Source organism: Nestor notabilis, unplaced genomic scaffold (genome assembly GCF_000696875.1).
Source record: "Nestor notabilis isolate BGI_N333 unplaced genomic scaffold, ASM69687v1 scaffold10634, whole genome shotgun sequence".
Classification (NCBI taxonomy): Eukaryota; Metazoa; Chordata; class Aves; order Psittaciformes; family Psittacidae; genus Nestor; species Nestor notabilis.
The window spans coordinates 7,703-34,558 of NW_009926106.1; the positions used below are offsets into that span (position 1 = coordinate 7,703).

At 46.4% G+C, this 26,856-nt stretch overlaps 1 protein-coding gene across 1 annotated transcript in view; it reads left to right on the forward strand.

The window, feature by feature from the left end:
- NDUFA10 (NADH dehydrogenase (ubiquinone) 1 alpha subcomplex, 10, 42kDa) overlaps positions 1–25,433 on the forward strand; it is a 32,519-nt gene extending 7,086 nt beyond the window's left edge. Inside the window, exons 6-9 of the mRNA XM_010013382.1 lie at positions 1,799–1,853; positions 4,452–4,537; positions 11,265–11,373; positions 25,365–25,433. Coding sequence (XP_010011684.1) covers positions 1,799–1,853; positions 4,452–4,537; positions 11,265–11,373; positions 25,365–25,433 — 319 coding nt within the window. The remainder of the gene's footprint in view (positions 1–1,798; positions 1,854–4,451; positions 4,538–11,264; positions 11,374–25,364) is intronic.
- Positions 25,434–26,856: the final 1,423 nt, after the last annotated feature.

Below are 26,856 nucleotides of genomic sequence, written 5' to 3' on the forward strand. Positions count from 1 at the left end.
GTACACTTGTAAAGCAAACACCCTCTGCTTGGCACCCTCCTCAGCAGATGGGCTTGCAGGAGCTTGTCAAATCGATCTTTGTGCTTGGATCTAAAGGATGCCTCTGCCCTCTTGATGTAGGGAAGTTGTGATGGTATGAAGCTTCTGCTTTGTGCATCTCTGGACCTTGCTGCTGCCTTGTATATTGGATAAATATACACAAGCTTCAACTGTCTGTAACTGTTTGTTTGCTGCAGTGATCTATATTCCATCTGGCTGTTAGTCTTTGGGCAGACTAAGACTCTTGAGGATGACCAAAATCTGACTCAAACAGGCTTCTCTGGACCAAAGCCCTAAGATTCCTAATGTTCTCTATCATATTCAGTACTGCCTCCACTGAGCAGCTCTTTTAATGAGAGCTCTAAGAAGCTGCAGAGTCAAAACAAGAGCTCTAATCAAGTGATTATAAATGAACTTTATCAGAGCAGTTTTAACTGACCAGTGTTCATGCAGACCAGGAACTAGTTTGGTCTGCTGCAATTTTAAGTTATTTTGATACTGTGACTACTTAGAGCAACCTAGGTTGCCAGCTTTAATCCGATTAAACTTGGAAGTGCTTGGGCTAAGCAGAAGTCTCCATGCTTTTCAGCTTTCCAGTGTGGTGTCGGATACACTGGGCACATCTGGCAGCTGTTTCATTTTCTCTTCAGTTTTTGTTAAATAAAGGAAAGGTTTTCCAGGGCAACTGGTACAGATTTGGAGTCAACTCTTGGAGCAGGTTTAGGAGCAGCTCTGCTCTGAAGCCAGGCTGAGAGGGCTGGGCTGGGTCAGCCTGGAGAAGAGAAGGCTCCTTAAGGGGAGACCTTAGAGCAGCTCCAGTGCCTAAAGGGGCTCCGGGAAGCCTGTAGAGGGGCTTTGGACAAGGGATGTAGGGACAGGACAAGGGGAATGGCTTGAACCTGCCAGCGAGGAGATTGAGATGAGGCAGAAGCTCTTCCCTGTGAGGGTGTTGAGGCGCTGGCACAGGGTGCCCAGAGAAGCTGTGGCTGCCCCATCCCTGGCAGTGTTCAAGGCCAGGTTGGACACAGGGGCTTGGAGCAACCTGCTCTAGTGGAAGGGGTCCCTGCCTGTGGCAGGGGTTGGAACTGTGTGAGCTTTGATGTTCCTGAGGGTGCCTGTGGGTGTGTAGGAGTGAAATGTGTTCAATATAGGAACTCCTGCTGTGGCCCTGCTCTGCAAGTGACTTTTCCATGCTGTATGAATAAGCAAATAATCATGTAACCAGGAAGCTCTTGACTGTTTTAAGTGGTTTTAGACTTACAGATCCTGCTGCCTGCATTGATACTGGTTGAGTAAGCTCAGCCTTGGTAAATAATGATGAATGAAGCTGTTCTTCTGTTAAAAAATACCCCCAGGTATTAATGCACTTTAAAAAAGGAAGGTGTATGGAAGTTTGGAGTTAGACTGGTTGAAAGCTTCGCTTGGTTTCAGGCAGATTGAGAATTGTAATTGGGTCCAAGTATCCCCAGTAGTGAAATGGAAATGAATAGGTGGGATTTTGATTACTTTTCGATTTTGAACTGAAACTATGTAGGTACCATAGGTCATTTGTTCTTTAAAAGCAATTTCCCACCAGGAAAGAAGCAACTTACAGGTCTAATAGGAATTCAGTGACAAGAACTCTATGAGCACCTTAAGATAATGATTCTCTTTCTGTGTTTTGGGTCTTTTAACTTCATTTCTGCTTCATTTTGGAGCAGGGGAAGAGGATGGTTAGAACAAATAGATCACAGGAATTCACTCTTTCTCTTCTTTGCAGTGAGACCAGTGAAATTCTGCAGTACACAGCAAGTGAGGCAGAGGATGTGGAGAAGGTAAGAGTTTGCTGTGTATACTGATGAGTTGTTAAACTTCCAAGACTGAAATGTAAAGAGGACACAATAGAAAGACGTAAGTCACCCCCAGCATTCAACTGAGACTTTGCCTTCCAGCATAAGGTTTGTCTGTGTTGGCTTTTGTCATTGTGCAGCTGCCTATAAGCCAGGTGGGTGCAGAGGTTTCTATGTGATAAAATAGCTGTTGTTATCTAAAAGCTAGTCATGAGTTGGTTATAGCAAAGAGCTGGATATCCAGAGCTGCTACTGGCTTTGTAACTTGGGGCATTCACCTGTATGACCTGGCACATGATACCTAAACTGTCTCCGAATGGTTTTGCCACGCACTTTAGCCCTGGACCAAGCCAGATAAATTGCCTTCTCACTGCTAGAAATGAGCCATCTCTTTATGTGTCAAGATTGACATGAGATCAGTGCTTCCTCCTACTCAAGCGTGTTATTTTTTGGAGTAGGTGTAATACATTTCCCTTCTTTCAGTGAACATTCTTGCTCATGGAGAGTTACTACTGGTAACTGAAGCTTTTTGCTTCTCCACTGTTAACTTTTCTCTGTAGCTGCTGTCCCCTGCTGTTCAGAGCAAGAAGCACTTTGTAATTCTGGACAGGTTTGTAGTGGGCCCATTTCAGTTCTAGGGATGAATGGTCCATGGTGAATCCCTGCTTGAATTCTGTAGTAGCAGTAAGGATCTCAACTTGCACTAAAAATACCTTTTCAGAGATGTCTTTTTGATTTTAGTATTTTTAGCCTCTGTTTCTTGTTTGCAAACTCTGATAATCCTTCCAGAGTCCACTTCATGCTCTCCTTTCCTCTGTTAGAGGAGAAGAGAAATGAAGCTGGTTATATTGTTTTAGGATATAGGTCCAGCCCCCAACATAAGAGGGGTAGGTGTTAGAGTGCTTGCTTGAAATCTTACATATGTTTTGGTGGTGTCATGTCAACCATAGGGATTTTTTTAGGCCTTTGTCAGCAAAATTAGTATTTAAGAAATACAGATGCCTCAAGGAAAAATACTAATGCAGTCATAGCTCTAAGCTGTTACTTCTTACCATAGAAACAATACTGGTAGTAGAGTGGACCTTTATAGTCAAACCTACTTTGTAATAGCACTTTGTTATTGCCTTTTAAGTGGTAATAGATGGGATTTGGTGTTTGCTGTGATTGCAGGGAATAATTAGAGTGGACTTAATGTACAGTAAAGAATAGAAGCAATTTTCATTACTTATTCTATCACTCACTATATTCCTGGCATCTGCTTACTTGTATTAATGGGATGACAATGTGTCATCAGGATTTTGGTCCTGACCTCCTTGCTTTATCCTTTCCTTCTGGAAAAGGCCTCTGAAAAGTGATGTTTGAAGCTGTAACAACCCCCTCCTTCCCAAGTTGCTTCCAGGTAGTATCTCCACCTCATCGTGCATCTGAAGTGCATCTTCCCAATACTGGTTCAGGTTTCCTTCAGATCTAGTCAGTTGGGTGTGATAACCTCAAGCTCGTGTGAAGCAATTCCCCAGTGAACCAGCAAAGATGTGTTTTCTGATGGAGCCAGGCTGTAAATAAAGCTCAGACAGGAGATTGAGAAGCTTGGGGATGCTGAAGGAATGATTTGCTGAGCTGGTGTTCCACGTTTGAATGGTTCTGAGTGCTGAGTTGTGAGTTTTGCCTTTCTGCTCAGGGTACATGCATGGGTAGGTCCTGATGACTGATGAAATTGTGAGCCTTTGGATGGCTACTTTCAGGGTGTGAAGCACACACAGCAACACCGAGAGGCAGTTGCCACAATTGCTCCACAACCATGTTGGGAAAGAACAAAACAATAAACAGGCTTCTTATGTAGCATGATGGGGTTTGCTCAGTGTGAGCAGCAGCTCAGGGAGGGGATCCTGACCCTCTGCTGTGCTCTGGGGAGACCCCCCTTGCAGTCCTGATCCAGCTCTGGGGAACAGCACAAGAGGGACGTGGAGCTGCTGGAGCGAGGCCAGAGGAGGCCCTGGAGCTGCTGCGAGGGCTGGAGCAGCTCTGCTCTGGAGCCAGGCTGAGAGAGCTGGGCTGGGGCAGCTGGAGAAGAGAAGGCTGTTCTCCAGGCGGGGGGTTGGAACTGGATGGGTGAGGTCTAAGGTTCCTTCCAACCGTAGCCATTCTCTGATTCTGTGGTTTTTGTTTACAACAAAAGGTGGTTAAATTTAGACTTATTCCCATTCTCAATCTACCTTAGAGTTGGGGCCATACCTTCTTTCCTTCCTTTCAGCCCCAGCAGCAGGTTGAAGAAGGTAAGAGGTAACTGTTTGGAAATAAGGCACCTCTCAGGTGATGCATTTGCTGCCATCCTCTGCTGGCCAAGGCTGAAAGCAGCAGGAACTTTAGAGCTGGCCCCTGTGTGCCTGCCCAGGGAGGAAATATGACTGGGAGATGAGGTGTTAGCTCCAAACATTTTCATTGTGAATACAGTTTTTGCTGTGTGACTGAATAGTAGATTTTCATCATTTCATTGATTTTTTTGGGGGGGCATGTTCATTGCTGGTTTTGGGGATGTTCTGATCAGACCACTTCTCAGATATGACTTTTGTTTACTGATTCCAGGTCATTGAAGACATCGAGTACCTGAAGTTTGACAAGGGGCCATGGCTGGAGCAGGATGATGTTTCTTTCCATCATTTGAGACTTTAGTAAGTAGGATGTCTTCCAGGAACTGAACATGACTTAGCATCAGGTCTCAAGGAAAAGGGTTCAAGTCTTGAGCTTTTAAAGGAATGCTTGTATTTGCACTTTGACTTGGATTTTTCAGAAGGTAGCAGTGATAATAGCAGGCTTTTGTAATATCCGTGCTTGTCACTATAATATGCTGTGGCATTTTGTTGCTGCTGCTAATCAGACAAGAGACTCTGGATGAATAGATCCCATTCACAAAGCACAACAACTCTCCAGGTATTTCCTCAGTGCTGTGACCTGTGGCATTTAGGAAGGTATTTTTGTGTGCACTTCTATTCCTGGGTGATCACAGAAAAGCATTTTAAACCAGAACACTTCTACAGCTGCTTCGTCTGGAACACATAGATGAAAGTGTAAGTCTGAACTCCCTTTTCTACATACACATCAGTGTTTTTGTTCAACATATTTTGGAGTTTGAGGACTACCTCTCTTTACTGCTCTTCCCTGTGAGGGTGCTGAGGTGCTGGCACAGGGTGCCCAGAGAAGCTGTGGCTGCCCCATCCCTGGCAGTGTTCAAGGCCAGGTTGGACACAGGGGCTTGGAGCAACCTGCTCTAGTGGAAGGTGTCCCTGCCTGTGGCAGGGGTTGGAATAGATGTTTTTTTAGGTCCTTTCCAACCCAGACCAGTCTGTGATTCCGTGTTGGAATTGAATCCCAAAGCATCAAATGCTGAACTCAGGTGCTAATTCATGCACCTTCAAGCTGATCCTTTCCTTGAGTATTCTGATGGCCAAGTTGTCAAGAGCTTGTGGTTCCCAGCCCTGTACAGATGTGTAGCTGTCCCATGCCTGCATGAACTTCTCCTTTTGGAAAGAGAATTTTGGCATGTGTGTGCTTGCAGCCCACAAAGCCAATGGTATCTTGGGCTGCATCCAGAGGAGCATGGCCAGCAGGTGAAGGGAGATGGTTCTGCCCCTCTGCTCTAGTGGGCCTCCACCTGGAGAATGCATCCAGCTCTGGAGTCCTCAGTACAGGAAAGACTGGAGAGGGACCAGAGAAGTGCCACAATAACCAGAGGATTGAAGCACCTCTCCTGCGAGGAAAGGCTGAAGAGTTGGGGTTGTGCAGTCTGGAGAAGACTCCAGGGAAACCTTAGAAGGGAGATGGTTCTGCCCCTCTGCTCTAGTGGGCCTCCACCTGGAGAATGCATCCAGCTCTGGAGTCCTCAGTACAGGAAAGACTGGAGAGGGACCAGAGAAGTGCCACAATAACCAGAGGATTGAAGCACCTCTCCTGCGAGGAAAGGCTGAAGAGTTGGGGTTGTGCAGTCTGGAGAAGACTCCAGGGAAACCTTATTGCAGCCTTTTGGCTCTTAAAAGGGGCCTATAAGGAAGATGGGGAGAGACTTTTAGCAGGGCCTATTGCAGCAGGGCAAGGGGGTGACGGTTTTAGAACAAAAAGAGGGAGATTCAGGATGGATATGATGGAACAATAGTTTACAGTGAGGGTGGTAAACCACTGGCACAGGCTGCCCAGAGAGGTGGTGGATGCCCCATCCCTGCAGACATTCCGGGCCGGGCTGGATGTGGTTCTATGCAACCTGATCTAGATGAAGATGTCCCTGCCTCTTGTAGGGGGTTGGAGTAGATAAGGGTCCCTTCCAACCCAATGGGTTCTGTGACTGCTCCTGGTGGTGCCTGTTCCATATGCTGGCACATGCTGCCCTCTCCTGGGTGTTTCTGGAAGGCTGCAGCCGGTATTTACTGTATCCATCTGCAATTGCTTCCTTCACTGGTCTCATTTTGCACAGCCCACTCCTGCCTTGGGCTGGCTCACATCTGATGCTTGGCAGAGGGACAATGTGCTCTGACTCGTGCTGAGCAGGAGGGTGCTGCGGTCATAATCCCACTCTGGTGCTCCTTGGCTGTTGTCACTTTTGCCTCTTCCACCTTCAGCTGGTTTGGGGAAAGGGATTGATTGATTAGCAGTGGTCAGAACCATGTATATAAGGTCTAATGTACAGGAACAAGGCCAGGTTGGACACAGGGGCTTGGAGCAATGTGCTCTAGTGGAAGGTGTTCCTGCCCGTGGCAAGGAATTGGAACTGAATGAGCTTTAAGCTCCCTTCCAACCCAAACCAGACCCCAGCAGGGCCTCTGACTAACTTGGTAATGCAAATAAGTTAACCAAACTGGTGAGCTACACCTGTATAAAACTCAGTTGCACAATGATACCTTTCATCTCCCTGCCTTGCCCTCTTTCCTTAATAAAGTAGTGTGGTTGTGGGGTATAACATGCCTTGGTAAAAGGTTAAATGTATATATTTGTGTGTGGAAGCTGAAGGGATCTCCCAGAAGATGCTCTTCACAGTTTTCCTTCCTCTACAAGTGCTGAGTCCAACAGAAACCATTCAGGGAGTTCCTCTGTTGCCACTGCAGTCTCAGGCATGTTTTTGTCTGTGCCCTTGGCAGTGAAATTGGGTGTCTGTCAAAGTATTGCAAATCCAATGGCTTGGAATGAAGAGCTGTAGTTGGTGTAATGTCACCTGTGTTACTTTACCAGTTGATGGGGGGACCTTACTGCATTGGACTTGTTTCATCAGGCAGGTCCACAGTGAATCTGCCCACAGCTCCTTTGGAATTTGCTAGAGCAGAACATATTTTGTATGGACAAATCTTTGGCTTTTTTCAGCCAACACTAATTTAATTAACAAAAGGAAAAAGAGAAGTATGAGCATTTGTTTTGGCTTGATGAAGTAGGAATCTAGTTCCATTTGGAAGCAATCTAGCCATCAAATAGCTTGCCACTCTCAGCTGTTCAGTTGTGTTCAGTAATAACTATTAAGTGCACCCCAAACCCTGTGTATTAAATCCTCTAGTATCATATTTAGTGGGACATAAGACATAAATGTTGAGGTTGTTACTAAAGGATGTTGTATGTGCAATAACTTGTAATGTGTAAGTTCTCTTAACATTTGTTTAGCTTCTTTGAGCTTTTGCTAACCCCTGAGCCTGACTCCTATTTCCTTCCTTTATATTTTGCTCTGGTTAAAGGAAATCTTGCTACAGGGAAGCATGGAAGTGAATGAGGGTGACCCGTTGGTGCTGTTTCACAGTGTCATCAAGCATGTTTAGCAAAGTGTCCATGCGTGAATGTCTGTCTTGGCTGATTTCAGGTAGCAGGACTGCACTTGCCAGAGGTGGATTGGACTTATTTTTGAAGGTCTTTGTCCTGGAGACTCCAGAATCTCATAAAGCAATTGTAAAACTTGTGGCAGTATAGAAAACTGCATCCTTCATAGAATCCCAGCTGGTTTGGGTTGGAAGAGAGCTTAAAGCTCATCCGCTTCCAACCCTTGCTATGGGCAGGGACACCTTTCGCTAGAGCAGGTTGCTCCAAGCCCCGTCCAACCTTACTTCTCTCTTGCTCCAGGTGAAACAGTTCTTTGTCATTTCCTCTTACAGTGGCTTTATCTAGATGGAAAGAAACAGGTAAGGAAGAAATGACAGGCAAGGAAAGACCCATGGGGGGCACACAGCTGGCCACTGTCCTGTGTGCCTGCTGAAGGAGCACAGGAGGGCGGGATGGTAAGAGTTGGATGCAGGAACCATCTCTCCCACCCAGCTCTATGTGCCCATGGCATGAGTCAGGAGCATTTCTCCTTTCCCCTGCTCTCACAAGCATGGGTAAAATGGAGAGTATATCACATGCTGACAGGCTCACTTGCATGTGTTTGGACCTTTCCCATGGGAGGCAGGGAAGCCGACCGCAGCAGCGGTTGAGGAGCTGTGGCTGAGGTGATAAGGGTGAGAATAGCAGAGGAATAAATACCACCCGCTTGCTCAGGTTCCAACCTGGAAAACAACAACCGGTTAGTGAGAACCTACTTTCAAGGTGTGCAAGGAAACAGTCTGTTTTCTAGTGGGATCCACCTGCTATTTCTCAAGTTACTTTCATGTATAAAGGCAGGATTTAACTTGATACGGTTTTGTTTCTAAGCCTCTTAGACCAGTGAATGCTTTTAGGTAGGAAGAGTGGTTTTCTCACACTGTATATTGTCACTTCAGGCTTTGTGACTATGCCAACATCATCAGTTGAGAAATCGTGGCTCAGGCGATGTAAACTGTGCTTTGTTTGGCTGACTGGTTTGTTTTTCTTCTTCTTTTCACTCTCCACTTCCTTTACCTTTCCTTGTTCAGCAGAATTTGCAGTGTTCTTAGTGGTAAGCAATGGTTTATACATAGGTGGAAGAATAAGCTAAATTCTTTGTGTGTTATCAGGTTTCTTCAGGTACAGCATCCTCTAAGCTGTCTGGAAGGGAAACAGGACTTCCTCCCCAAAAGATACAGGAATGTGTTGGTCCCAATTCCTCATACCTTCTCATGTGTGTCCTGCTGGACATAGTGGATGCAGTAGGTGTGTGATGAGTGCTTTTGGAGAAGACATGAGCTACCCATTGCTAAAGTGTACTTGCAAGTGTGATTCCTGTGTAGCAATGGGAAGAACCTTTCCTAATAGGATTATGGATGGTTGCAATGATCGTGAGCTGAAATCTAATGTTCCTACAGTGTTAGGATCACACAGTCACTTACATGCTCTTTAAGTCTGAAGTGTGACATAATATTATGGGTATGTAAAGCATGCTGCTGCATGGGGAGAGCTGCTTCAAGAAAACACAGTTAGGTGCCAGAAAAGGAGAAATAGTGCTCACTTTGTGCTGGGGGAGAGAGAAAATGAAGGAAACAAAAGGTGCCTTTAAGCACTTCCTGATCTGGCAAGTGAATGTGTGTCTGTGGTTAAAGACATTGTTGTGGCAGGTATCTTTGGGTGGTGCTTTCAGTTGGTGCTCAAAGGTACTTCTTCAGGTACAGAGCAGAGCCCAACCTGGAGGAGCCCCCTTGGGTAGCACTAGGTTTGTATGGTTTTGTGGCGCAGTGGTTTCTTGCTTGTGAGAGCAAAGATGTTTTAGGAGCAGTAGGTTTTCCTCCTTATCATTGTCTGAGGTATATTGTGCCTGGGAATTGGCCTCTGATTGCCTTTTGGCTGAGATTCATGGAAGAATGGATTAATTGTAGACTGGTTGACTAGTGTCAAGTTATACTTTATATATGCCTGGACACATTTTATCTGCTTTCTCCTACAGACTTGGAAGGTCCAGAACATCTGCTACTTGGCAGGGAAGAAGGGCTGGAGATGTTTATTCCCTGATAGATGAGTGCATCTTCCACAGCCTGTGCTGTTAACCCTGAGCTCAGTGAGAGGTCTTCAAACATTGCCTGCACTTAGGGAATGAAGAGCTGGTACCAGAAGGGCTGCTTTCTGTTGAGGTCTGTTTCTTTTAGTTCCAGGTTAATCAGCAGTGTTAAAGCTTATACCTTCTCAGCAGAACCCCAAGAGAGGAGACTTTGCAGGGGCAAAGCTGCTCTTCCTGAAGGATGCTGGCATTTAGAAATCAAACCAGTTGCATCATCAAATCACTGTTCTGGGCAAGCTCTTCCATCCCAGCTGGGTTATTCCAAGCTGGCCTGGAGCGGGAAGGCTGGCATTGACCCACAGGAGGATGAGTGCTAGTGAAAAGAGCTCTTGCTGTATTGGGGAGGAGGCAAAGGAGGGTTCATTTCCCTGCCTTCCAGCATGTGGAACACATTTAATATAGGTGAAGATAGATAATGTGGTAGTTGATAGGAATCCTCTTTGATGTTCATCCTGGTCTTCTAAAAGGGCATTTACCTTTCTCCCATCTCAGTTTCTACTAGATTATTGCATTTCATTATTAATTTGTCTGTAGTAGGATAATCTAGTATGTCCATTAGGATACATTAGCGTTACCTGTTGAAACTGTTCTGTGCTGTGAGATAAGCTCCCAAAAGCTGGGATTTAGGGGGAAACAAGGAATTGCTTCAAGGTGATGAAGTGTGTGTTGCTCAGGGCATGTGCATTGTGTGTATGTAAGTGTTTGTAAATGCCGTTCACCAAACCCAACACAATTTACAGTTTCAAGTGCTGAATTTGCTCACTGTTGACTGCAAATGGATGTATTTTGCCCCCAAAACGTCTAGGTGGCACTCTTGCTCTATGCATTATACCAGTATGCAGAAGGTGGCTTTCTAGCAGTTTCTCAGACATCTTAAATGTGGGGTATTTGAAAAGGCTTCTGCTGTGCAGGACAGGGTTTTGGTGAGTCCTGTTACCTGTTTTGGTGCAGCAATCTCCTCTCAGTTACAGCCAGGCAGGATGCAAGAGAAACTGCTTCCAAACCCTGGTATTACCCCAGCATCCAGCCATTTGGATGGGAACTGGGGGAAGAGCATCACCTTAAATGAACCCTCAAAAGGAGTAAAGTGTGCAAACTGATTGAACAGGAGGGAATGAAATGAAGTGGATTTAGCAAGGTAGTGTGTGGGAGTCAGGTTTTCCTGTGCTTTTCTAGGAAAGCAAAAAGCTTAGAGATGCCTTCCAGGAATGACAGAGCATCTCCAGGGAGGGAACAGAGAAGCAGGGAAAAGGTGGAACAGGAGCAAACTGGAGGCAAAGGTGAGGGGAAGAAACACAGTAGCTGTGTGAGGAGAAGGACTGAGTATTCATCATAACCAGGAAAGAGCCAAAACCTTGTACAAGTGTTTAACAAAAAAAAAAAAAAAAAGGAGTTCTTCAATATTTGGTCCCCCTAAGAATAGATGTTGCTATTTTGGGGCAGGATGTGGACTAACTGCTCCTTTTCTTTTCTTCTTGCTTTCCCTGCAGTGTTCAGGACAAAGATGGAGTGCTGGATCCTTCAGCCATCCCTCTCTTCATTCCAGAGATCACAATTGGAGGCACTGAGTTTGATAAGACCTACTATGAGTATCGCTCGGTAAGTGATACCGGGAGGGGAGCAGCTCGATGAGAGCCACCTGCCCTGCCAAGGGGTGAGCAATGTGTTCCTAACTGGCCTGTGCACAGCCTGGCTGTTAGTCTCGTGTACAAGGATACCCATTTCTGAGAGGCAGTTGTGGATTTTGCCCAGATCCCCACCTCTTTTAAAGCCTAGCTTCCTCACAAGGTGAATAATGAAGCAGGCTGTGTGGAGACCTCAGAGCAGCCTTCCAGTGCCTGAAGGGGGCTACAAGGATGCTGGAGAGGGACCTTCATCAGGGACTGGAGTGATAGGACAAGGGGTGATGGGTTCAAACTGAACCAGGGGAAGTTCAGGTTGGATCTAAGGCAGAAGCTGTTCCCTGTGAGGGTGCTGAGGCGCTGGCACAGGGTGCCCAGAGAAGCTGTGGGTGCCCCATCCCTGGCAGTGTTCAAGGCCAGGTTGGACACAGGGGCTTGGAGCAACCTGCTCTAATGGAAGGTGTCCCTGCCCATGGCAGGGGTTGGAACTGGATGGTCTTAAGGTCCTTCCAACCCAAAACCATTCTATGATTCTATAAGCTGGTTTTTGGTTTTGATCTTTAGGTATGGACTAAAGGGTAAGTGGTTTTCGTTTGGTTCTGTTTGTCCTGCTCTGATTAGTTTTTAACCTCTGACATGTAAAATACTCCATCGAGTCAAAGAAAAGAACTGAAACCCATGACCACTTCTATAAAGAGCAAATCCTGGGGGATGGGGTGTTTTCTCTGGAGTAGGCTGTGAAGAGATAAATGTTACATAGCTTCTCAAAACTGGTGCTGCTTTAAGTAGTGGGTTTCTGTAGGAAAAGCCTGTTGTGGCCCAGTGCTCCCTTACTTCCACACAATGTTTTAACTAGCTGTTTGCCTTTCTGGTTCCGGAGACAACCTGGCTTCCAATTGACTTAGCACTTTGCCCTATTATTTACTGTTATTTACATGGGGTCCTCCTACCATGTGCCCAGGTATTGTAAATTCTCATTAGAGAACTTATGGCACTGGTTAACAACCAGTTAACACTGGTTGGACAAACTGAAGTTGCAGGTGATGGTCCAGTTTCAGGTTGGGTTGAAATCTCTGCTGCTGCATTGGTTTTTCCTTCCCTCCTCCAAGCAATTACAGAAAACAAGTGATAGTTGTAAACCATGATTTGCTTAGTCAAAATGCTCTCATTTTTCTGTTCCTGTTACTACACAGGCTCTTCCTGAAATGAAAATCATAGAATCATAGAATGGTTTGGGTTGGAAAGGACCTTAAGATCATCCAGTTCGGTAGGCAGGGTCAAAAACCACAATATACGGGATGGTTTGGAAACTCTGAGCTACCAGTGTGTTCCTCTTGGAATATCAGTTCAGAAGTCCATGTGGATATGTAACATAATTTGTTTGTCCTCAGCTAGCTATGTAGTAAAGAGGCTCCTGAATTCAGCCTCTTCTGCCTCAGTCCAGATTTAGTCTTTTCAACTTTTAAACCGGGCTCAAGCTAAAGGTTGGAGGAGCAGAAAGCATCTCAGTACTGCTTGAGGTTGTCTCATGGGTTTGAAAACTCCCTGGTCCATCTGAGAAATTGCCATCAGGGTTGCCTGCTTCTTGCTATCACGTTTTGAAGTCCCAAACCTCAAGCTCAGACTGAGGATTTTTGGAGTCCTTCGCTCCAAGAGACGTCTGTGCTTGTGCAGCACATATTTCAGAGGGATCTGCTGCATGACTTGTTGCCAGCATGCAACATCCATCTGTACTGGCAGTGCCTTTCTTCCCGAAGATGAGAGGATTTGGGGGGCTGAAATACCACTTTGCAGTGGAGCTGGGAATTACTGAGGCTGCCTGACACACAGCTAGATGTGACCTCGGTGCTGTGTGCTGAGAACCAGTGGTAATACTTCTGAAAGCTAGAGGCTGTACAGCAGCACGGTCCTCTTTGTGCCCTGCCTCATCAAATAGCTGGCTTCCAGGCAAAAACTTTGCCTTGCCTTGCAGATGTAGCAAAGGGATGCTTAGGAGGAGGAATATGAATACCTGGGATGGAAAGCTGCACTCTTGGATTGCTCTGCTCAATGCCAGTTAGTTGGCAGCAGAAGCTGAGTGCTGTCAGTGTAAAAAGACTATTGCCAAAATCTAATCTCCCTTCTGCAGGCATGCTTTTAGGCCCTGGATCAGGAAAGTAGTGTGGAAAGTGATAATGTCCTTTGGAATAAGGAGTAGTTGTACACTTTAGGAAGCATTCTGTTCAATTCAGGCAATACTAGCTACTCACTGGATGCTTAGACACTTGAAGTCCTTCAAGGATGGAGGGGATCTATAGGGATGCTGCACAGTGCAAACAATGCTGAGTTTTCCTACTCCTATAAGCTACTGGAAGGGGAAGCACAAAGGCAGCCCCACACGCTGTTTTATGTTTTAGGAATTAAATTCTTTGTGTTGAAAGGCCTTAAAGCAGCTCCCAGTGCCTAAAAAGGCTACAAGAAACCTGGAGAGGGGCTTTGCACAGGGGCCTGTAGGGACAGGACGAGGGGAATGGCTTGAACCTGCCAGAGGGAAGACTGAGATGAGCTCTGAGGCAGAAGCTCTTCCCTGTGAGGGTGCTGAGGCGCTGGCACAAGGTGCCCAGAGAAGCTGTGGCTGCCCCATCCCTGGCAGTGTTCAAGGCCAGGTTGGACACAGGGGCTTGGAGCAACCTGCTCTAGTGGAAGGGGTCCCTGCCCGTGGCAGGGAGTTGGGACCGGATGAGCTTTAAGCTCCCTTCCAACCCAAACCAGTCTGGGGTTCTGTGGAACTTTGAAGATCCATGTTTTTCCCTCCAACTTTGTTTAGCAAATGAAGTGGGGATTTCTTTGTAATACCTTTGTGCTCAGAGGTAATACAGCATGAGACCAACCAGTGCAGGCAGGTGAAGGCAGATGAACTTCTAGACATACAAATCTTGGCTCTGAGGTTGCTGGATCTAACAAGAGGGAATTCCAAGTCCTTGCGCTTGCCCATGTCTATGGTTACAGCAGTGCAGTTGAAGAAGGACAGTAAGATTTTAGGCTCCCATGACTTGTAAGTAAAGACTTAATGATGGTATAATTACAGAACTTTAACTTTTCCTTGTGGGAAATACGTGCTTTGAAAGTTCCTGTAATAATGTTTACCACAGAAACACAATGCTTTGCGTAGGGGGTTCTTATCCTGTAACTACTCAAAACCCTTGATCATACCAACAGGCAGTGAAGTGCTGTGCTTTTCAGAGGTGCATGCACACACTTCATGCTGTCTAATAACGGTGCTTTTCAGGGATTCACAAATCCCAGGCAGAAGCTGGGTTTTCTTCGTAGTATTCATTAGTCAGGAGCAATCAAGAAGGAGGAGGAAACACTCTTCAGAGTCCAAGATTTGCCTCATGTGTGCCTTTGCACAAATGAATGAGGTAGCCACATACAGCTCTGAATCCTAGAAACGTGCTATTTTTTAATGTAAATCCTCTACATTTCTGCTCTAAGTGTTCTCTTTGCATGTGAGGAGGTGGCTTTCTGCAGCCTTCTCTTAGCAGCAAGTCATCTGGCAGGGTTCAGCTGCTCTGTTCAAGCAGTTGTAAACTTCTAAAGATGCTTTTCTGGCAAGGGAAGAGTAACCTTTTAGTCAGGATCTGTAGATCAGAGATAAGCATGTTCATTCTTCAGTAAAGCAACAGTATTTTAGGAACTGTCAGACTAGTAAAGACTTGACTACTCCCTTTCTTCCCCCCCTTAGCAACTGCTGTATCTCTGCTTTCTTCCAACTGCACACAATCCCCACGGATAATGCTCCAAATTCCATGTGTGCCCTGCGAAGCTGGAGCACTTAGGCAGATGTGTTTGCAGAGAGGATGAAAACAAATGGTTCTGTTTAATGGAATCAGTGTACTTAAATAATGTACTTATGTACTTCACACTCCTGAATGCTGTTGGCAAGTCCTGCTGCATCTCCTAGGGGTGCTGAAAAAAGGCTTCTTTGACATGCAGGCTCTTTGCTGTATACCTAAAAGTGAAGCTGTGCTGTCTAAGGTTCATATTCAAGTCATCACTTCTGTCTTGAGCTCTGAAAACAAAGCCGGAGAGGTTTAAAACAGCCTTTGCCACTTCTTTCACTGCAGAACGTAAGGAAATGATCAGCTTATCCCAAAGTGTTCCAGAGCCTGGAGTCCTGGAGGTCACTCGGGCCCTGGACTGGAGAATTCCTGCACTTAGAAGAGCTGAAAGTTTCCTTTCTTATGCCATCAGAGAAGCTGTGGCTGCCCCATCCCTGGCAGTGTTCAAGGCCAGGTTGGACACAGGGGCTTGGAGCAACCTGCTCTAGTGGAAGGGGTCCCAGCCTGTGGCAGGGGGTTGGAACTGAGTGAGCTTTAAGGTACCTTCCAACCCAAACCAGTCTATACTTGCTCCTAGCAGAAAGCAGTTGTGCTAGCCAACTTCCCCCAGCCATGGTTCACGTCATCCAGCTCCTGTGTTTGTCCAACAGCTTGAAACACAAGTCTTAATAATCATGAAGGAGAAAAAGGCAGCTTTTCCTGGTACACGGCTAAAACCTGTGGCTCGCATCTCATGCTCTAGGATTTGTTTCTTACCTCAGCCTTTCTCTGGGGGGGATTAGACTGTGCAGTAGGAAGAGTATCCCATCCTCTTTAGAGTTTGCTGGAACTGTGTAAGTATATGTGCTGGGGTGTATATTAAAATGCCCAAATGCTCGGCACAGAGGTTCTTCTTCAGACGGGTTTAGGCACCTAAAAGCACCTTTTGTACTAAGGCAGATCCTGTACCAAAATGTTGTATCTTTTGTTAGCCTGACTTACAAAGGAAGTCAGGGATTTGTACCATATCCTTGAAGCAGACAGTTGTGATGAATCCTTTGAAGGATTTATTCCACACTCTTGAACTACCTTCAAAGTCTCTTCCTATCCCAACATGACTTCCAGCTCCAGCAAGTGCCTGTGCCTGTGTGTGTAGGGCTTTAGTTGGGATCTTTCAACCTGAAGTGCTCTTGCACTGTTGAGCCCTTCCTTTCTTTACCCTCTCACTGCTTTTCCCTGCCATGCACTGGCCAGTTGCTGATCATGGCCCACTCGCACTTTGATCCACTGACTCCCTTCCTTCATGATTCTCAATGTCCTCCTTCAAACCATCTCCTTGTGCAGTGTTGCTTGCTGTGGTGAGCTAAGCTTCGCATGTGGGCCATATCCCCCATGTGAGGAATGCAGAGGCTTACTGAGCAATAGTAAGGATTCTGCTCTGTGCATCCTTGTCAGTGCAGCTCCATACTGAGCAGAGACAAAACGAGTGGCTTGATTTTTCCACCTAAAACTTAGAGCAAATTAATGTGCCACTGAAAGGTAGAGAGGCTCTTAGTCTGCTTCCCTGCCTTTTTCTCTTGGTGGAAAATGGCTTTTGGAGTGTGGGGATGCTGACCATGAGGGAAGGAGCTAGTTACTGCTGTGAGGTGCAGCCCTGCTCCCATAATTGTGACTCTTGCAAGTCCCTTCAGCTTGCTAACTTAGCAGGGATTGGGTTTTTATTCCTTGCCAAACTGAACGGGTCATGGGGTTAGGTGAATATGGATGCTGTGGAAGGGAAGGAGCAGCAGCAATGCTGGGTGGGATGGCTCTGGCTCCCCAGGAACAGCATCAGCTCAGCTACCTTGTTATCCTGCTCCTCCTCCTTTCTGCCTCAGGACCTGGGAGTGTGTGGCTGGCAGTCCCCTGCAGCCCTGCATAGCAGCCAGTGGAGAAGAGGCAACAGGTTAGAGGGGAGGAGAGTCCCATCCTTTTCCTCAGGCTTTTTATTACCCTCTTTTTCGTAAGGATGAGACCTTAGGAGGGGAAATCCTCACATGTGCAATGTCTGCCATGCTTCCAGGTATTTAGGGAGATGCAGAGAACTAGCTGTAACACAGAGCGAGCTTTTGGGTGATGGGAAGGTGAGCCTGCAACATTACTCATCTCTCAGCCTCACAACCCAAACCCAAGAGTATTAGAAGAGCATGTGAAGATCTGAACTAGCCCAAAAGGGAGAACATTAAGGGAAGACTTCCTTCAGAGTGCAGAGCACTCCTGGCTTGCACACAAATCTCCCATTTAAAAGACCCTGAACTACAAAAGAAATCCTTGAGCTCTGAGGAAGCCAAAGTCTTGCTCAGCAGCAGGGAGTGTTTGTGTCCAAATGATGCAGTGGGGTTTAATGTGCTGATGCTGTGCTGTGGGGTCCTCAATATCTTGGCCTTGGACTATTGTATTGGGTTACAATAAAAGCTATAGGCTTCCCTAAAAAACAACCCCTTTGACCAGTTCTCCTTGTATGCACAGATGATATTACCCATGCATGCATATAAAGTACAGCTGCTGCAATAAGCATTATCTAAGCCATGAATTCTCTTCCTACTCTGCAGGAGTGGGGAGGTTGGGATATCTTTGTTCTCCATGCTTGTGATTGTTACCAGAGTGGCTGTGTTTGATACAATCTGCTGTTTTCTCTCTCTTGCTATCTTGGCTTGATGAAGATCCTATGTTTAGGGTCAAGGTCTTCCTTTCTAATTCTTATTTTAATGGAGGGATTTGACAGCTGTAATAGTCAGCTCTGTCTGTCTGCTCTTGAATCCAGGGAGGAATGAAAACAGACCCATGATAAATTAGGAAAGGCTTGATTTAAGTTGTTCTTTCTTATCTGTTTTATCTCTGCAAAAATATTTTCGAGCCCTTTCTAAAGTAACAGGATGTTGCCTGGCTTAATGTTGGTGAGAGCAGAAGATCCAGAAGAATAACTAAAACCTAGGAATGACAAAACTGGAATAGGTTGCTTAGAGAAGCTGTGGCTGCCCCATCCCTGGCAGTGTTCAAGGCCAGGTTGGACACGGGGGCTTGGAGCAACCTGCTCTAGTGGAAGGTGTCCCTGCCTGTGGCAGGGGCTTGGGACTGGAGGAGCTTTAAGATCCCTCCAACTCAAGCCAGTCTGGGATTCTGTGAACATAAGGAAAGGTATTGTAAGAGACTTGATGTGTTTTACCTGTCCTGTTAGAAAAGCACAAGCCTATGGTTAGTGTAACACTTCATCTGGCTTGGATATACTTACTTGGCTTTTTCCTGTAGTAAGTTTGCTCTCTGTAGTTGGATAACTGGTATTTCTAACATTTTTGCCAAGGAAAAAACAAAGTAGAGGTTGTTTTGCTGCTATGGAGAATAGTCCTCAGGGCAAGTAGGCAGTGTGGAGAAAAACTGCAATAGAATATTTAGCTGGGCTCTGTTGCTTGCTTATTCTTGGCTGTCCTACAAAAACAAGGCTAGAGATACACCTTAGATGGCTCCTGGTAGTTGTAGTTGTTCAGATTGTCACGCATTCACTTGTACAAAACAGATTCCTGCTTAAGATCACTGGCTTTGAAAGAAATATGCTGTGTTCTCCTTATGGGCACTCCTCTTTCCAATAGATTTCTATTGTCTTGCCCATCTTTTTCAATGCCTGCATGAAAGGTAGGCCATTAAAACCATGGATTGGTTTTAACCTCAATTCAGTAAAGCTTCTGGGTGCTCTTGTTACTTGGCCTTTAATGAATGACAACAGCCTGAAGAGTTTGCTTTGAGTAAAGAGTGGCAGGGGGGAAGCCGTAAAAAAGCATCTATCCATGCCAATCCTTTGGAAACCGAACCAGGTCCACCTTGAGTGTGTGTTTGGTGAGTATTACACTCCCCTGCCCTTCTTTTGGTTTGTTGCTCTGTTACGTAGGAACCAAACTCTTCCAGAATACAGCCAATACATGAAGCTACATGCTCCTAGCTTTTAGCTGTGTGCCAACAACAAACATTGACAACAAACTTCGGGAAGTCAGGATTTCTACTGGAAAAAGCAGTAGTCTTAGTTAACAGCAGTGCTGGAAGACACTGTTATTAAGCTTGTTATAAACAGCCACTAACCAAAAGGCTTTGGTTATTGATGGATGAGCCCATGCTTGCACAGCAATGACTCTGGTTTTAAGTGCTCTTTGATCTGTGCTGCTCCAAACATGCTATTTATAGATCTATTTTGGCTGTTAAGCGCAGCCATTAGCAGAAAGCAACATAGGAATAGAAGGAACAAAGCCCAGTAATTCTTTCTGCTCCTGGACTCTTTGCAAACCAGACAGACTCTACCCTGATGGATGGAGACCTTTGCAGGTTGTTCAAACTCTCCAGAGCTCTACCTGTACCTGTCTGCTTGGAAATCACTTTGAGGAGCTCTGAAATGCAGGCGCAGCATGTAGCAAACAGCCGGCTGCTGCTGTGTGCTGCTCTGCAGCCTGAACCACTTTATAGGGCTTTTCATCATGTTTATAGCTTTGAGAGACACTTCCATGGCAGGGATCTTCATTTAACTGAGGAGAAGATCTTGTCTTCATCTTTTTCCTAATGCTCTTTTAAGGTTGAGCAGTTTCATTCCTTTGAGCTGGCTCTACCTTTGGGTACAGCTCACTTCATTAGTTTCAGGCTCTGTGTGGTAGATTTTTATCACATCCTTTTGGAGCTAATCCTTGCTGCCAAGTGGAAGTTCTGCACAGTGTAATGTAGCAGACCAGGACTTAAGGCTCTGCCTCATCCATTTCCATGGAGTAGAAGAATCTGTGACCTTGCAAGAGCTCACATTTACCTCCTGCCATGGGGATGCTTGTGAGCTGTGGGGTTTGTCCAGTGGGATCTCTTTCCTGTTTGCTTCTTCTAAGAGCAGAAACTTAATGCTTGTGCTGCAAAGCATGTGTCTAGGTGGCTGCTGTGATAATAATGTGGCTTTTCTTACTCTTCCTGGGAAGGATGGTTAAGCTTTGGTGCGATGGTCAACTGCTTTCTCTGCCACTTGCTGTTGGACCTGCAGGTGGCTCCATGGGTCTCTTTGGGCTGATGTCAGTGAAGGACCTTAGAGGGTTTGAAGGGATTTCTTTGACCCTGTATTCTGCTCCTTACCTGTGGAGATGTGGTGTTAATAATTATTCATGTATCACAGAATCCATTACTATTGTTATTAACGTGGCCATTAAGTCACAGCTTTTCTTTGGTCTTATTCAAGTGTGATTTGCAGGTAACACGCGTGGAGTGTTCCTGTGAACGTGCCAGCCACTTGCAAATGGTGAAATGGTGTGGCTTTGAGGATTGTCATTATAGTTCTGACTGGGAAATGTGGTTGTAAAGCACAAGTCTTGTGGAAAAGGCAAGTCTCTTCCAAATTCTTACCTGGTTTCCCATAAAACCTTCTGAATTTTGTCAGTAGTATCCTTCAGCAAAGAATCCTTCCAGCCATTGACTACCTGTATCTTGTACTGGAAGAGATGATGAATATTGAGTCATCCTCTGTGTTTTCTCAGCTACTGCCAAGTTCCATAGAGCTTTGTCCCATCTCCTTTCCATCATCACTTTTCTAGGCTGGACAGTCTACCTCTTCTGGCTGTAAAACCAGCAGCCTCAGGGCTTGCCACTTGTTCCTACTCCTGCCCTTGTGCTGGCTAAGCAGCTATGGGCAGAATAGGTGGGAACTTCACCTGGGTGCCATTTGGAGCACCACTTTAATCATTTCTTGGCACAAAAAGAAGCACCTTCTGCATGCCCATATCTTCCTTGGTGTTCCCACCACTCTTCTTTGCCAGCTCAGTCAGCCAAACAGGTACCAGACCACTGCAGAGTCACCTGAAACTAATCTAGCCAGGAGGAGTGAATAGCTTCTCCCTGGGCCAAGGGGGTTGATGGAGCTTGTGGAATGATCCAGCAAAGCTGCAGAGCTGGCTTGAGCTGTGCAGCAGAGAGATGAGAGGATGGGTACTGTAGGAGCTCTTCTTGTTGGCATTGTGCTCTTCATTGCATTCAGCCATGCTGGGCAGCCTGTTTTAATTTGGCTGGTTTAATCTAGGCTCCTTGTGAGACTGGGCAAACGTTTGTTCTGGCAGGAGGAGGCAGAAGACCTTGAGAACAGGAATGAACCCTGCTCCAGTAGTTTTCCAATTCATAGATTCATGGAATGGTTTGGGTTGGAAGGAACCTTAAAGCTCACCCAGTTCCAACCCCTGCCATGGGCAGAGACACCTTCCACTAGAGCAGGTTGCTCCAAGCCCCTGTGTCCAACCTGGCCTTGAACACTGCCAGGGATGGGGCAGCCGCAGCTTCTCTGGGCACCCTACTCCTCAATAAGTGCTAAAAGATCACCAGCTTCCTCCCCTCTGGAATGGCTTGTCCCTAGTAGTGCAGCTTATTTACTAAGGTAGATAAGCGAGCTCTGAAGAGCCTCTTCTTGGGAACTCATCTGTGTTACTTGTATCTTGTGCAAACAGTTCACAGACCATAAATTCACATCCATCTGCTTGCTGGGTAATATGGGATTTGCTTATTGTGCCTTCGTCTTCCCAGTTTTTTTTTCTGGGGAGGGGAGCTGTTTTGAAAGCTTGGGTGTAACATATCCCTAAACTGGACTGCTTTTGCCAAGCCCCACTGGGAACACTGGAGTGTGAATGGATACTTGCTATAAAATTGGCTTTTATGTATTGCATATCTTTAAGCACAGGCACATGGGGCATTTGTTTTGGACAATGAATTGGAATTCTGTTGGGATTTATATTGCGTCTTGTAAAGAGGGCACATTTACCCAAGAAGCAAAACTGTCAACTCCTGTATTTTTCCCAGAGAGCTCCTGTTGCTTTAATAATCTACTTATCTGGGGAGTTTCTTCAAATATCAAAAGGCCATTTATGTGCTGCCTGGAGAAGACCAGGGAGAGCTGGGTTTGTGCTTGAATTAATAGATACAGGCTGGTCACAGCAGGTCTGATGTCCTCTCTAACTCACCACTGTACGTTTGCAGGGCAGAGATAGCAATCATTTGCTTTCATCTCACATCTCCTCTTTGCTCAGCTGGAGGAACTCTTAGCAGGGCTGCATAGTTTCTGCTGCTGTTTAGACAAGACATTAAAGACAAGTTTAAATGAAACCCCTTAGAAATAGCAATCAGGAATGGCTTGTGACAAGGCAGGGGAGGGAATGCCTCACGAAGGAGGTGGAAGTTGTCTTTAAGGCTGATGTTTTAGGGCAAGAAGTGTCTTATTTTCTGACTTTCAAATAAATAATAAAGCCCACCCCATCAAGCATCACTCCTCTCTTTTCCTCAACACAACAGGCTTCATCCTGGATTCAATAGCTGGGTTTGTGGTGTGAGTATAGATTTCATCAAGTTGGGTCTTGCTTCTCTCTGCAGGGGCTGCTCTCTCAAACAGGATCCTCTTACAGCCTTTTGAAAGGGGAAATCATCAGGCCAAGTCAGGGGTCCTGTGTGAAACCAGCACTTGTGTGGGGATGAGCAGATGATCTGTGCTTCATTATTTGTAAAGGCTGCCAGTGGAGAGCTTATTTTTAGAGGAAGAGTTTTATTATAACAGCATTGCTTGCTTCAGGCTTTCTCCCAGAACTCATTTGCTTTTGCTGGGTGGGTTTCTTCTTGATTCTACTCTCGTATGTTGAAGATGAACACTGTGATAGGAAGGAGGAGAGGTTGTGGAGATAGATTCTGCTTTTGGAGCTAGGACCTAACCAGCTCTGACATTCAGGTCATGGCCAGTGCTTTCTGAAGGGGTCTGCCTTAACACCTGAAACTCCAAAGGATCCCTCAGTTCAGAGGAATTGCCAAAGCAGCTCCTTCATGCACTGCTCCTGTCACTGGCTGGTTTTGTTCCCATGGCTCAGTTATCTAGTGGGTACAGAGCCTGGTTTCTGTCTCTTCAGGCTGAAACTGCACTGAAAATGTGTGTTGCTTTTGCAAAGCAACTCGTTAGGAGATGATTCTGATGACAGCGTTGTTGGCACGCTTGTGGGGAGTCTTCTGTCACAGGAGTGTGTTTCTGCTGACCCAACGCAGCCGGCTTTGCCTGGAGGAGCACTACCATCGCCTGCAGAGAGAGCCCATACACTGTGTAAAGGCAGCTTGCTTATTTCAACCATCCTGGCAGGCTTTCTCTTGTAGTCCTGTGTGTGCTGGGTGTGTAACCTCTTAAAATGGCTGCTACTTCAACAGCCTCTTTGCCCACATCTTTAAAGCTGAAGGTAGAACAGCTTGGCCACTGAGTTTTCTGTCTGGAACACCCCCTGAATGCTTTTGCACTGCGTCTGCATGTGGCAGTAGGCTGAGAGGGCCAGGCTGGGCTTCCTGTGCCCATGCAGCATCCACGCTGTTGTGCACGTCCTCTTCCTCCTGCCCCCTGGTGTAAGGTTTTGGCTGTGGGACATCTGTTTGGTTGGCCTGATGGGACTACCAGGAAGGGGGTTATGTCTTTCAATGTCTTATGTCCTTTCACAGGCTTGGGGGTAACAGACTCTTATCTTTAGGTCTAGACACAACTTGAACTCCCAAATCATGGAATAGGTTTGGGTTAGAAGGGACATTAAAGATACCTGCTTGCAGCTCCCCTGCCTTGAGCTCTTGTCTCAAATGCTACGACTGCTTAGAATCATAGAACCCGTGAGGGTAGAAGAGACCTTTAAGCTCCTCCAGTCCAACCATTCCCAGCCCTGCCAAGGCCACCACTCACCCCTGGCACTGAGGCCTCGGCTACCCGGGCTGTGAACACTTGCAGGGACGGTGACTCCAGCCCTGCCCTGGGCAGCCTGTTCCAATGCCTGAGCACCCTCTGGGCAAGGAATTGTTCCTCAGCTCCAGCTAAACCTGCCCTGGGGCAGCTTGAGGCCGTTTCCTCTTGTCCCATCCCTTGTTCCTTGGGAGCAGAGACCAGCCCCCTCCTGGCTCCATCCTCCTGTCAGGCAGTTGCAGAGAGCGATAAGGTCCCCCCTGAGCCTTCTCTTCTCCACACTAAACCCCCCAGGTCCCGCAGCCCTTCCTCATCACACTTGTGCTCCAGGCCCTGCTCCAGCTCCGGTGCCCTTCTCTGGCCCTGCTCCAGCACCTCAATGTCTCTCTTGCAGTGAGGGACCAGAACTGACACAGGATTCGAGGTGCAGCCTAAGCAGTGCCCAAAGCAGGGGGAACGTCCAGGTGCTGGGACAGGCCAGGATGCTGGTGGCTTCTTGGCTGCCTGGTCAAAGGTGCTGCTACTGTGATGCGCTTCCATTTGTTCTCATCTCAGTGCTAACTTGCTTTCCCTCCCTGAGGAGAGTGCAGACCCTCCACCTTCCCAAGTACATCTAAAGTCCCCCTAATGCTCTAGTACATCTGATGTCCCCCTCCAAGCACTCCAGTCCATGCAGCCTTTCCCCTTGCCGTGCATTTCTTGGTTTGCTAGGCCCAAAACTGCCCCTTGCATAACCCTTGTGACTTGAACAATCAGCCTAAGCTGTGAGATGCTGCCAGAAGGAGAGGCTTCTTGCTGTGGTCCCCACTGCTGCCTCACATACAGTGGGGTGCAAATTAGCCATCCAGAGGAGTAACTTGGTGTGGCATTACTGTGGTTCTTTGAGCCCTGGTTTGGGAACTGTAGGTACAGGCTAAAGGCATGTCCATGCTGCTGAATTTTGGGTAGGGGGCGACTAGTAGTTTCTGGCTTTGTTTTTGGAGACAGGCAGATAATGGTCTTGCTTTAATGAAGTTAAGTTCAGCTCTTGAAGGCTAAAGATGTGATTTCATTTGAATGGTTTAATGTTGTAATTAACTCAGTATTTCATGCCTGAAATATTTCATGTATTTAATGATGCGTGCCTGTATTGGCATGAGATTCTAGTGAGTGATTCAATTCCTCTACTACATGCTATGGTTAGAGGTGTCATCTCTTCCTAAAACTGTGGGGCCAAGGGTGTGGAGGGGAGAAGGGTTAGGTGAATCCAGATGCCGTGGAGATTATCAGCCCAGTTTTAATAGCCATTATGGCATAGTGGGTTTTGTGGGTCCCCCTGCGACTGCACAGCTCAGTTCTTTCAAAGAAGTAAGTTTAAATCATTGTGTGCTGAAAGCAAAGGTAAAAGTTTCCATGAAGAGTAAAAAGAGCAATGTTTCTGACTGCCCTTTCTGCTTTCTCTAGCTTCCTGGTCGCAATTTCAGGCAAGGCTACAATGCTGATGTTGGTGACAAGTGGATTTGGCTGAAATGAAGTCAGCTCCCTTTAGAGCCCTAACAGCAATGGACCACAGCACTTGAGTGAAGAAGCTGAGTTCAGTGTGTGACTGCTCTCCATCAGCTGTGTAGCACGAAGAAAAAACTGCTTAAATCATCTTCCAGCGTAAGAGAATAAGCCCCTAGAAGGGAAATCACTTTCTTCTGGTTTGGTCTTCCATGATGAATTTGGGGTGCTTTGGATGTTGGCTAGTTAATGTGTGATAGCAAAGTGATCTGGGATCACAGGGGCAGACTTGAGATCAGTGCTGGACTTGTTCTTCATCCAGACTGTGGTATATTATCCGGGATTGTTGTTGTTTTGCTGAATCAAAAGAAATTAAACCTGTCTCCTCCTGGCTCTCACCACGTGAATTTCTTGCTGTGTCATGCATGGTGTTTTATTAGTTTCATTAGGAGAGTGCACATGCTAGAAAAACCCCAAGCTTGGATCATGTTCTGAAAGCCTCTTACTGGACATCAGCATCAAAGAAGGTAAACAGAAAGTTCATTGAGAGAAGGCAATAAATATTGAGCTCAATTGAAACAGCAAAATATCTGTGCATAAAAGTATCAAACCCCCTCCAAGCTAGTTGCTACCAGTTGCACTCAGAACTTCTTCCATTGCATGGGCACGACAGATGAAAATGATTGTTGGGTATGAAAGGCAAATGTAATCATTATTTTTGCAAGTCCTTGAAAATCCAAGTTGGAATTCTTTGTAAAGGGATGAGTCATTTGGTATTAGTTAGTCCTAGAACCGAGGCACCTTGGCACTGGTTCAAGCAATGCTGTCCAGAGTTAGGCTGCAGTAATTCTGCTTTTCCAGCAAGGGGCTAACTCCTTCCCTCACTGAGTACACGGGCTGCCAGGCATTCCAGTGCTCCGGGCAATCCTTTGGATTCAGCAGCCAAGCCTTGCCCATGCCACTTCCCATATCAAAACTAGGATGAAAAGATTCCTTCCTTGGGGGCCTGGTTAGATACTGAACTAATTGAGCAGTGGGATAGGAATGTGGCTCATCTCACTGATCCCTTAGCATTTTGTTTCCAGGTTTTATGGCCTTAAGGAAGCCAAAGGGCTGACTGCTTTGATGCCACTGTGCCAATCCTGCACTGATGCAGCTGGTGTCTTCACAGTGATGAGCAAGTGCTGGGGTGCAAGTGAAAATGCAGCAGCACTGGGGTAGTTCTGGAGTCCTGTGTGTTTCTTGAACTGCTGCAAGATCTTCTGTGTGCTTTCACCCTCCAGAGGCTGTTAATTGGGGCACTGGACCTGCTGCAGCTCAGCAATGGGCTTCCTTATCCCATGTCTCCTGCAGGAAGGTGTATCTTGGTGCTCTCATGCTTGAGGACCTGCCAGCATGAGCCACTGTTGTCTTCTCCTGTGCAATGAGATCCTGAGCAATTACTGTTGGCTTT